Source organism: Mus caroli, chromosome 12 (assembly GCF_900094665.2).
Source record: "Mus caroli chromosome 12, CAROLI_EIJ_v1.1, whole genome shotgun sequence".
Classification (NCBI taxonomy): Eukaryota; Metazoa; Chordata; class Mammalia; order Rodentia; family Muridae; genus Mus; species Mus caroli.
In genome coordinates, this window is record NC_034581.1 from 59,936,408 (window position 1) to 59,948,980 (window position 12,573).

A 12,573-nucleotide genomic window follows, 5' to 3' on the forward strand; every position below is an offset into this window, starting at 1 on the left:
TCCTTCAAGGTGTCTGTAATTTTGTCACATTCTGGGCAGACACCATAAAAATTCAGGGAAGAGTCTTTATCTTTAATAATCTTCTTGTTAGACTATATCTCACATGATGTTCTGTGCAGGGCTGCTGTTACAGGTCCCTTAAAAGCTTGCACCTAGGCAGACATAGTGACACACATTTTTAATCCCATCACTGGGATGGCAGAGGCAAAGTAGATTTCTGTGATTTTGAGACCAGTCTTGTCTACAGTTTCCAAGCCTGGAAGGAACCATGTAGTGGGATTCTGTCTCAAAAAAACCTAAATCAATCAGACAAACAAAAGAACAACAACAAAACTTGTGTCTAGTGTTCTTTAGACTTAGATCCATGTGCCTTTCCCTCTGCAGATTTTGATTGGTATCTATCTGTTTATAAATCTCAGCCATTAGTAAAACTATGCTGACTTTGTGAGTCTTTCTAGTAAACCATTGGCGTTCCCAATGCAGGTGGGCTATAGAATTTCTTAGAAATAAAAATTGAATTTGTAATAAAAATTTTTAATTTGGGTTTGTAGGGAAGTAAAAATGAAATATATCTTTCATTTTAGGGAAGTAACTGAAGTTCGAGAAGTCCCCAGAAAATCAGCTCCTCGCAATTCCTTAGAAAGTGCTGAGTATATTAAAGTCATAACAGGGTTATTAAATGCAAAGGACTTTCGTGATCGTATTAATGGGATTAAGCAACTTTTATCAGACACTGAAAACAATCAGGAGCTTGTTGTAGGCAACATTGTGAAGGTAAGGACCTGAGTTAACTTTGTTAGGCATTGTGGTGTGTGTGTGTGTATGTGTACATGTGTGCACATGTGTGTACATGAGTTCTACCCATATGTGGAATTCAGAGGACAGCTTTTAGGAAGTAGTTCACTCCTTTCACACAAGATCTGAAGGATCAAATTCCGGTCCTTGGCCTTGGCATCATGGCCCTTCAAGATTACTTTTCATTTGTAATCTATAGCCAATAAAAAAAATTGTGTAGCAAATTATCCCAAACCATGGAGCTTTACATATGTTATTTAAAAGTGTTAAAAATAAGCTTGATATCGGGCAGTGGTGGCGCATGCCTTTAGTCCCAGCACTTGGGAGGCAGAGGCAGGCGGATTTCTGAGTTCGAGGCCAACCTGGTCTACAGAGTGAGATCCAGGGCAGTCAGTCAGGGCTACATGGAAAAACGCTGTCTCAGAAACAAGAAAAAAAGAGGGGGGGGGGAGGGAGAGGGAGGAGAGGGGGGATGGGGAGACAGAGAGGAAGAGAGGGAGAGGGAGGAGACAGCTCTGCAGTTCAGAGCATTTGTTCTAAAGGACCTGAGAGGCTTCCCAGTGCCCACTCTGGCAGCTGCCTGAAACTCCAGTTCTTTTGAGGGAACCTGGTTACATGCACACACCCAGGAACACACATACACAGAAATAAAAATAAGTCTTAAAAGACAGTCAGTGTTTCTCTGAAACATCCCACATATCGTTAAGCTACTAGTATTTTGAGAGTTCTCAGCCTGGATTCAGTAGATATATGTTGAGAGACTCAGTACATACTCTAAAAAATGACAATTTAAGAAACTCAATATGGGAGGCTGGTGAGATGGCTCAGTGGGTAAGAGCACCCAACTGCTCTTCCGAAGGTCCGAAGTTCAAATCCCAGCAACCACATGTTGGCTCACAACCATCCGTAATGAGATCTGATTTCCTCTTCTGGTGCGTCTGAAGACAGCTACAGTGTACTTACATATAATAAAAAATAAATAAATAAATCTTTAAAAAAAAAAAGAAAGAAAAGAGAAACTCAATATGGCTTCATTACAGACATTAAAACTTTATATGTGTTTTAGAAATCTGTATACAAAAATAGGATATATACTTTATCCTACTTTATATATTTATATAATTTTTGTTTTATATAAACAAAGGACATAGAAATAAAACATTGTAGTGTGAGAATACAGGTTATTTCTTTTTACTAGAATTTTTTTTTTTTTCTTTTAGTTTTTTTTCGAAACAGGGCAGGGTTTCTCTGTATAGACCTGACTGTCCTGGAGCTCACTCTGGAACTGAGAAATTCGCCTCCCAAGTGCTGGGATTAAAGGCTGTTTACTAGAACTTAATTGAGTTAATCCTGTTAGTAATTTATTAATTAAATTCCATTTTGAGTTGCCATAAGTACATTAAACTTGATAAACATGCCATAATTACTTCGCATTCCAATGAGTAGGTTTCTAGTGTCTGTTAATAAAAGTAAATCTCTCTATTAAATCATTTTTAACATGAAAACTTAAAAATAAGTAAGTATAAGGGATGATTAGTTAATGGCCTTAGCTTCATAGAGTAGCTCCTTGATTTCCTGACCTGATGTAAAGCTTCCTTAACATCAACTCTATTGTGTGTTGAGATTATGAAAGTTAAGGAATCTAAAGGAAAGGAATAATTGTTGAAGTATTGTATTAAAACATAAAACGTGGGGCTGGCGAGATGGCTCAGAGGGTAAGAGCACCCGACTGCTCTCCTGAAGGTCCAGCGTTCAAATCCCAGCAACCACATGGTGGCTCACAACCATCCGTAATGAGATCTGACTCCCTCTTCTGGAGTGTCTGAAGACAGCTACAGTGTACTTATATATAATAAAGAAATCTTAAAAACAAAAAAACAAAAAAACAAAAACATAAAACGTTATTCTGAGAAGGCTGTGGATGTAGAGTGCTTGCCTAAAACACACAAAGATTAGATCCTCAGCATCACATAAGGTAGCATATGGAGCATGCCTGCAGTCTTCGTGCTGACGTCAAGAGCAGCCTGGAAAACTAAATTACTGGAAGACGTAGGCACTAGAGATCCAGTGTAGTGATGGAAGCATGAGGCCCTTGCTCTGATCTTCCTGTAGTTCAGGGGTGGGAGGTGACATTCCATCTAGTTGTCCTAACAACTTAAACTAAAGTTATATAAAGTATCTATAGTAAAATTTTTTCATCTTCTGTTCTGAATGAAGATAAAGAAAATTTCCCCAAGTTCTTAGCATGAGGTTGAACTGCATCTTCTAGCTAACAGCACATTTCATGTTCACCATGAAGCCATCAAGCCGCATTTGTAGCCTTCATTCCTTAATACAGCTTTTAGACTACATATTTACTACCTGTAAAATTTAAATTTAACAAATTGAAGTTTCTGTTATCTAAGTTCAGTTTAAATTGTGTGTGTGTACAAAGAGAGAGTAAAGCAGAAATGAAATGGCAAAAGGATAATACAATAGGATAAGCATTGTTATACTTTAAGTAATTTACCAGTTTATTTCCAGATCTTTGATGCTTTTAAGTCTCGACTTCATGATTCTAACAGCAAAGTGAATCTGGTGGCTCTAGAAACAATGCACAAAATGATTCCTTTACTTAGAGACAACTTGTCTCCTATAATCAATATGCTGATTCCTGCAATTGTGGATAACAACCTGAATTCCAAGAATCCAGGCATCTATGCTGCAGCCACAAATGTTGTTCATGCACTGAGTCAACATGTAGGTAAGGAATCCTAAATTGGTACTCAAATTTTTTTGATGTCACTTTCATGCTTTCTGAACCCATGTATTTTTATATGTTGAAATAAGTAATATTTTTCATTTAATAGCATTTAATAGTGTATCTGAAACTTTTTCATAAATTACTTAAGTGATGAAATATTTAAATTGATTATCTTTTTCATTGGATGCTTGTTTTTTTAACCTCATATTCATGAGATTAAAATGGATTATAGATTTAAATATAAAATATTACATGCTTTTGGGGCATAACATGGAAATTATGTTATGGCATTATAATGTAATAAAACTTTAGAATCATTTTGAAAGGATGATCTATGCATGTCAGTAAAGTGGATTTCTGTAACTTAATTGTTGCATGAACCTCTATTTTTTTTTTTTTTAACCTTGAGACAGGGTTTTTTGGCTGTCCTGGAATTTACTCTGTAGACTGTGCTGGCTCTGAACTCCCGACTGCCTCTGCCTCCTGAGTGCACCATACTACCTGACTTGATATTTTCCTATAATTATATGAGATGTAACCTTTCAGTGCAAAAGGCTTGTCAGTCCTATCTTTATAACTTCTTGTGAATCTTTTGAAATGTGAGTTTGGAAGGAGAAAAGTGAAGGGAGAAATGATGTAGTTATAATAAAAAAAATACTTTTCTAAAAATATCATTAAATGTAAAAACTTCTCCATAAAAACAATTTTCTTGTTTTATTATAAAGCCACCATCATTTGAAACTAAGATGTCCAGATGCCCTGCAGTAGCTTCTTCAGTGTCTTATGGATATTTTTGTTTCATCTTTACCTGTTACAGAAAACTATAAGTAGGGCTTAAGTATGTGGGCTTCTTCAGTTATTACATCTGCAGTGTTGAGATTGTTTTTCCTATTATTGCTGTTATTCAGAATTATTGAGATCTCGTTCTTAGACATGATTCTTGTTCTTTTTTTTTTTATTTTATTTTAGACAATTACTTGCTTCTACAGCCATTTTGCACAAAAGCTCAGTTTCTAAATGGAAAAGCAAAACAAGATATGACAGAAAAGCTTGCTGGTAAAATATCTTTAAGTAAACTAACTCTATTTCCTTCTTCCTTTTTGTTATTGTTGTTTTGTTTTGTTTTTGGAGCCAGGGTTTTTCTTTGTAGTCCTGGTTGTCCTAGAACTTCCTCTGTAGACCAAGATGTCCTTGAATTCATAGAGATTCACCTGCCTCTGCCTTCTGGTGCTGGGATTAAAAGCAGGTGTCACCACTGCCTACCTAGTCTGAAGTAATACTTTCTAAAGTAATGTATTTTAATAATAATTTTTATTGTGATATATTCATTGTACCTAGCATAGGGTTTATATAAAGACATTTTTATACAAGTATATCCTCTACATTGAACATATGTCATTGTTTATGATGATGATCTCCAGGTATGTTCATTTTCCTGCAAATGATACTAAGGATAAATTGATGGGTGTTTCCATTGAATTTATTATAGCTGTCAATTCAATATGACTGCTGTACAGAGTAGAAATAAATTGTGTAATAGTCTACAAAAGAACAGTTTAAGACATGTACTCCAAAGTAGTCTTTTTAAAATAATTCTAGGGCTGAGGTTGTAGTTCTATAATAAATTACTTGCTTAGACTTCTAAACATCTGGGTTTGATGCCCAACACTGGAGTGCTTAAAGAGGAGAGGGGAAAGGAAGAGAAAGAAGTTTGTCCTGTGTTAAACAGGCATTAGAGTCAATGTGGATGCTCATGGATGAAGGAGGGTTTAGTGTTTTGTTTGCTTGATGAAAGGTCCATGAGTTGAGCTCTATAAATTGTATTTACCTATATGTGGGAAATGTTGAGATCTTTAGCATTTCTTTTTCTGAACTAGTTGTCATATATAGGGCACTCTTGACACCTGACAATCCCAGTATTTCCCAGTTTTGCCTGCTTGTTTTTGTTTTGTTTTGTTTTGTTTTTAAGGCCTAACATTTTAGGACAAGTAGCATGGGCAGAAGCCCATATTTTGGATACTCGTTATTTAAGAGACCTTGAATTTACTTTGGGGAATCTCTGACTGTTGCTCATGTTTTTTGTTGCAGATATTGTTACGGAGCTTTATCAAAGGAAGCCTCATGCCACAGAACAGAAAGTGCTGGTGGTTTTATGGCACCTCTTAGGGAATATGACACATAGTGGCTCCCTGCCTGGAGCTGGTGGAAATATACGAACAGCCACAGCTAAATTATCAAAAGCACTTTTTGCACAGATGGGTCAGAATCTATTAAATCAGGCTGCATCTCAACCACCACATATCAAAAAAAGTTTAGAGGAATTACTTGATGTGACAGTTTTAAGTGAATTATGAATTTTTGATGAACTAGTTATGATGAACAATTTACATGATGACAGATGGAAACTTTTTAAACTTACATTTTTTATTTTGAGTGCCTGAATTTCATGTCCAGTAAATTAAGTCAGGGGTTATGTTTATTTGCAGCCTACCTGTGAGTACAGATCTGTCTTGATAGCCATCACATGAAAACCTAAAATAATGAATATAAACTAATATGAAATATAAAATGATATGAAATCCATGGCACCTGGGATGAACTAAATTTTAAATATTTTTTGGAAAAATCTTGCTCATTTGCACTATTCTATAGAAACTGCAATTTGTTGCCCCATATGTACAATTAGATTTGTAATTAAAAATATACTTTTTATTATGTAATCATGTTCTGCTATGCCTCATTACTCTGTCTTGTTTTATGAAGTGGAAGAAAAGTCATTTAACTGTTATCACAAAATAAGTCTTGTGTGCTGTTTGTGAATAACATGTTTTAAAACCATCTGCTAATATGATTATGCAGTATTAGCTTCCTATAGCTGCGGTGTTACTATGATATATTTGCTAAACTTTTGGGTTTAATCATCTGCACAATTGTGAAATTTACGAGTTATAATAAAGCATGATGACCAAAGCTTAGAAAACATTAAACATTTGAATGCACGTTCAAGAAACGTGTTGAATGTAACTTTATTTTTGTGTGCAAACACTAAATTTTTAATTTGTGTATGTCCGTCCATTTATAAAGGTGTTATTTTGCTGCCCAGTTGTGTAATTCTCAAAAATAGTGCCAGGTCTTCTATAGTTTTTCTCAGAATTCTTGGGCTTACAAGTACTGTATGCATCTTAAAGAAGAAAAGGAATGTTTAAAATAAAAGGATTTATTTCTGTAGATGTGTGACAGGTGTCCTATTTTTCTAACTCTCATATATGTTAAAGTGAAAACAAGTTCTAATACTGACCTGTTCTTTTATTCCATTGGCTTTATCACTGCAAGCTAAGAGTAGACCCAAGTTACCATTTTTTTTTTGGGGGGGGGGGGTTGAGACAGGGTTTCTCTGTATAGCCCTGGCTGTCCTGGAACTCACTCTGTAGACCAGGCTGGCCTCCAACTCAGAAATCCGCCTGCCTATGCCTCCTGAGTGCTGGGATTAAAGGCATGCTTCACCACCGCCCGACCCAAGTTACCATTCTTGAATTACAGGAAATTAGCTCCATGACCTTAAGTGTGAATCTAGACTCTTTCCCCTGGTTTCTAAGAGCTAGGCTAGATACATTTTAAGGTCTTAGCTCCTCCTAAGATTCTGATTGTCTGGATTTCTTTTTTTACTTCATGAGTCACTGAGTTTCCAGTTTCTGTGGCTGCTTCTGGAGAGGGTGTGTGCTATGGAAAGAACCCAGGAGCTTACAGATCATAAGCATGCACTGTACTCCAGCTGCTGTCTGCCTGTTTCTAAAGGAATGCCTTTTGTGTGTATTTATGACTTTTGAGGAAACAAACAGAACAAGAGATTTTGATCCTATTTGAAGGTTAGAGGACAGTGATGATTTATCATTACTTTATAATTACATAGACCTTATATTTTCTTATAGGTAAACTTTAGGCCTGTAGTTCAGGTTTATAACTGACAGATTTTTTTTTTTCTGAATAGGGTCAGAAAATGAATATTTAAGGAACTCAGAAGATAAGACTTCTATATTCAAATTACAGCTTTATATTAATTCTGTAACCAAGATTATATTCAAGTAATTGTAATTTGTATAAGCAAGGGGATATTTATTGCATATATTTATGGAATACAACTTGATATTCTTCTATAAACACATTTTAGGATGCTAACACGTTTCTTTGTGGTAAGGACACTTAAAGCCTCCTCTTACACAGTTTGCAAATATACATTATTGTTAATCACAATCATTATGATATATAGCAGATGTATAGAACTAATTCCAAATAAAACTTAGTGTCTTTAAAAAAAAAAAGCCAGGCGGTGGTGGCGCATGCCTTTAATCCCAGCACTTGGGAGGCAGAGGCAGGTGGATTTCTGAGTTCAAGGCCAGTCTGTTCTACAAAGTGAGTTCCAGGACAGCCAGGGCTACACAGAGAAACCCGGTCTCGAAAAACCAACCAACCAAACAAACAAAAACTTAGTGTCTTTACTATATTCCCCACAAGTCCTGCTAACCCCGACTTCCTTGAACTCAACCATTTGAGGTTATACATTAGATCATCTTATATTACACACTTGATTATGTTTGTGTCTGTTCCTGTTTTACTTAGCATAATGTTCTTTAGTTACACCCAAACTGCTGCAAATAACAGGGTTTCCTTTTATGTCAGAAGAGCATTCCCTTTTGTATATATCCTACTTTCTTGATCCATTGAAAGGATACTTAGATGGATGTCTTAGGGTTACTATTGCTGGGATTAAATACAGTGCCCAAAAGCAAGTTGGAAAGGGTTTATGTGGCTTACATTCCCACATTGTAGTTCATCACTGAAAGAAGTCAGGACAGGAAGGCAGGAGCTGATGCAGAGTCCATGGAGGGGTGCTGCTTACTGGCTTGATCCTCCATGACTTGCTCAGCTTGTTTTCTTATAGAACCCAGGGCCACCACCCACAATAGGCTGGGCCCTCCCATGTCAATCTAAGAAAATACCCTACAGGCTTTAGTATAAGCTGGCATTATGGAGGCATTTTCTTTTTTTTTTCTTTAAAGTTGTGCACCACCACTGCTGGGCTTTAAAGATTTATTTATTATTTATATGTAAGTACACTGTAGCTGTCTTCAGTCATACCAGTAGAGGGTGTCAGATTTCATTACAGATGGTTGTAAGCCACCATGTGGTTGCTGGGATTTGAACTCAGGACCTTCATAAGAACAGTCAGTGCTCTTAACTGCTGAGCCATCTCTCCAGCCCCCATGGAGGCATTTTCTTAATTGAGGTTCCCTCAGACAACTTTAGCTTTCGTTAAGCTGACATAACTGTCCAGTACAATAGCTATTACATTTCTTCTGTGAGCCGGGCGTGGTGGCGCACGCCTTTAATCCCAGCACTCGGAAGGCAGAGGCAGGAGGATTTCTGAGTTCGAGGTCAGCCTGGTCTACAAAGTGAGTGCCAGGACAGCCAGGGCTACACAGAGAAACCCTGTCTCGAAAAACCACAAAACAAAACAAAAGAAAACAAAACATTTCTTCTGTGAATAATTTGTAGTGAATATGGACATGAAATCTCTTATGTCATTTTCTTTTTCTTTTTGGTGTATAACCTTGCGGTCTCAAAAAAAAACAAAAAAAAAATTTCAGAGCATCATGTACTTACTGTAATTTTGATTTTTTAAAAAAATTTCAATTTAGTTTATCATACATGCATAACTTAAATTTCCACCAAGATACAAGGTTTCTTTTCTCATACCCTTTGTCTTCAGAGGAAAGAATCCTAACAGGATTAGTGTGAGATCTCATTGTGGTTTTTTATTGTTGTCTGCTTGTTTGGTTTTGAGATAGGATCTAGCCTTAAGCCATGATCCTCCTGCCAGTTCCTCCGTAAGTGTTGAAATTACAAGTATAAGCCACTACACTACACCTGACTCTCCCATGTTTTTAAAATGTATTTCTTTGGTGATTAGTGATGTTGGGCATAATTTTCATGTGCCTGTTGGCCAATTACTTGTCTTTTTAAAATTAGACTTTGTTCTGTGTGTGTGTGTGATATGTGTGTACAAGCTCAGAATCAACAGCATGTGTATGGAGGTCAGAGGATAGCTGTCAGAAGTCAATATTCTCCTGTTATGAAAACTCAGTGAATTGAACTCAGGTCCCCAGGATTAATGGCAAGCATCTTACTTCTGACCCATTGTGCCCTTGCATTTCTGTTTATTTGCTATTTTGAGTCATGTGCACATTTTAAAAATAGGTAGGGTTCTTTGTTTTCTTGCTAGTCTTTTTTTTTTTTAACTCCCTATATAAGTTTCATGCTAAGTGAAATAAACCAGACTGAAAAAGGAAACTACGTGATCTCACACTGAAGGAAAAAACATAATTAAAAAAAACAAAACAAAACAAAGATTTCATCAATGATAGAGAATAAAGCAGACAGGATGGGATTAGCAGTTAGGAAAGCAGTGGCAGTGGGGCTAAAAGTATGAAATAGCCAATACATATTATGAATAAAGGAAGGTGGCTAATCTACAACGAAAGTATAGCTAATAGTACTATGTTAAATTATGTGGAATTCCTGACACACACACAGACAAGGAAATCCACGTGAGATGATGGGTGTTTTAATTTGCCATAAAACCACTTTGCTACCCATGAGTCTCATAATATGCTTGGAAGGAAAGAGAAGGCGAAACAGAAAAAGGTCTTCCCAAATGCAGAGATTACAGAACTGTACCACTATGCCTGGGCAGTGCTGTGTTTTGAAAGCATAAAAAAGAAACCTTGTGGCTGTGCGTGGTGGTGCACGCCTTTAATCCTAGCACTCGGGAAGTAGATGCAGGCGGATTTCTGAGTTCGAGGCCAAGCCTGGTCTACAAAGTTGAGTTCCAGGACAGCCAGGGCTACACAGAGAAATCCGGTCTCGAAAAACCAAAAAAAGAGAGATAGAGAGAGAGAGAGAGAAGAAGAAGAAGAAGAAAGAAAGAAAGAAAGAAAGAAAGAAAGAAAGAAAGAAAGAAAGAAAGAAAAGAAAGAAAGAAAGAAAGAAAGAAAGAAAGAAAGAAAGGAAAAAAAAGAAAGAAAGAAAGAAAAAAGGAAAGAAAAGAAAAAAAACCTTGTACTATATAGTCCTAAAAGAAACATTTTGGGGCTGGTGAGATGGCTCAGTGGGTAAGAGCACCCGACTGCTCTTCCGAAGGTCCAGAGTTCAAATCCCAGCAACCACATGGTGGCTCACAGCCATCCGTAACAAGATCTGGCGCCCTTTTCTGGAGTGTCTGAAGACAGCTACAGTGTACTTACATAGAATAAATAAATTAAAAAAAAAAAAAAAGAAACATTTTCCTCTTTCACCAGTCTGGATAGTTTTTAAAAGTAGATGGAATATCAAAATCAGGATTCGAGGAACGTAATGGCTATTCCTGGTTGTACACTTGACTGTGTCCGGAATGAACTACAATCCAGAATTGAAGGGCTCACCTGTGATCCAGATCTTGAGGCTGGATGACAAGTTTCTGACCTATATCTTGGCATGGAAATCTTGAGGCATAGTGGCTACGAAAAGCTTAGGCCCAGGCAAGTACATGCCTTTAATCCCAGGAGACTGAAGCAAGATCTCTGAGTTCAAGGTCATCCTGGGACAAAACAAGTGCCAGATCCAACCGAGGACGTACACACTTTTAATCTGGGCCACGCCTGCTGGAGACCTACATAACGGCAATGGAAGAAGAGTTTTTGTTCTTCGCCCACTTGCACTTACTTACTTGCCAGCACTGTTGGAACCCACTGCTACTGAAGACCAGCTGAAACAACCAGCCTCATGGGACTGAGCAACTACTCAGGTTCTTGGACTTCCCATTCACAGCTGACCATTGTTGGGTTAGTTGGACTACAGACTGTAAGTCATCACAATAATTCCCTCAATATAGAGGCATTCCATAAATTCGGTGACTCTAGAGAGCCCTGACTAATACAAGGAGATGCTGTCTGCCAAGGAAGGCTTTAGGGAAACCTGCGATCTGAAAGCAGCAGCAGCTGATATGGACAGAGACATTTTCATCAGACCTAAGAGCCCTAAATAGAGAATGCTAAATGAATACCCTGACTTTACTCCTTCATGCCATTCAGACAAGGACAACTGGCCAAATCCAACAGGACCCTCAGAGCCAGGGAATTCACTGATACAGTATGTAAGGGTCAGTCTCCAGAGAACAGAGCAGGCTGGCATAGAATTGCTCAGGAGGAGTAAATGTATTCAGTATCCTAACAGTAGCAAAATTACAGTTATGAAGTAGCAAGGACATAGTTTTATGGCTGGGTCATCACATGAGGAACTGTATTAAAGGGTGGATGATTTAGGAACATTGAGAACTGTTAGACCATGAACCACAGTCCACAGTATTTTGGTCTAACCACTTATTTCTTCGTTATACTTAGATTTGTGATTGATATACAATTGATTTTAGGGTAAACTATGGCTTGTTCGATTTTTTTAAATATTTATTTATTTATTTATTCTATGTAAGTACACTGTAGCTGTCTTCAGACACTCCAGAAGAGGGAGTCAGATCTCCTTACAGATGGTTGTGAGCCACCATGTGGTTGTCGGGATTTGAACTCAGGACCTTCGGAAGAGCAGTCGGGTGCTCTTACCCGCTGAGCCATCTCACCAGCCCGGCTTGTTCGATTTTTAAAGTAGTTTGTGTGGCTTTCTTTTTATTGCTGTTGCTGTTGCTGCTGCTGCTGCTGTTTTGAGTTTCGTGTAACCTAGGCTCACCTCAAACTCAAGCAGTTGAATATTATCTCATACTTCTGACTACCCAAGTCAGATTATAGACATGTATCATGATTCCTGGGTAATTTATGTTTTCATGTGATGAACACACTTTAGTCAAATCAAATAGAATACATAAGAACTCTTGAGCAGTGAATTAGGAGTTTGGGAAGGTAAAACCATGAGAAAGTTGATGTGATTGTTAAAGACTGCCCTCTTCTGACCATAGGAATGCAAGCATTTGGTTCACATACATACATACA

The 12,573-nt window shown here is 37.4% G+C and overlaps 1 protein-coding gene across 4 annotated transcripts in view; it reads left to right on the plus strand.

The window, feature by feature from the left end:
- Positions 1-6,766, plus strand: part of Togaram1 (TOG array regulator of axonemal microtubules 1) — a 59,928-nt gene extending 53,162 nt beyond the window's left edge. For all 4 annotated transcript variants that reach the window (XM_021179077.2, XM_021179079.1, XM_029484612.1 and 1 more), the window contains 4 exons: positions 585-774; positions 3,319-3,538; positions 4,508-4,594; positions 5,627-6,766. In XM_021179077.2, the coding sequence (XP_021034736.1) occupies positions 585-774; positions 3,319-3,538; positions 4,508-4,594; positions 5,627-5,892 (763 nt within the window). In that variant the 3' untranslated portion in view covers positions 5,893-6,766. The remainder of the gene's footprint in view (positions 1-584; positions 775-3,318; positions 3,539-4,507; positions 4,595-5,626) is intronic.
- Positions 6,767-12,573: the final 5,807 nt, after the last annotated feature.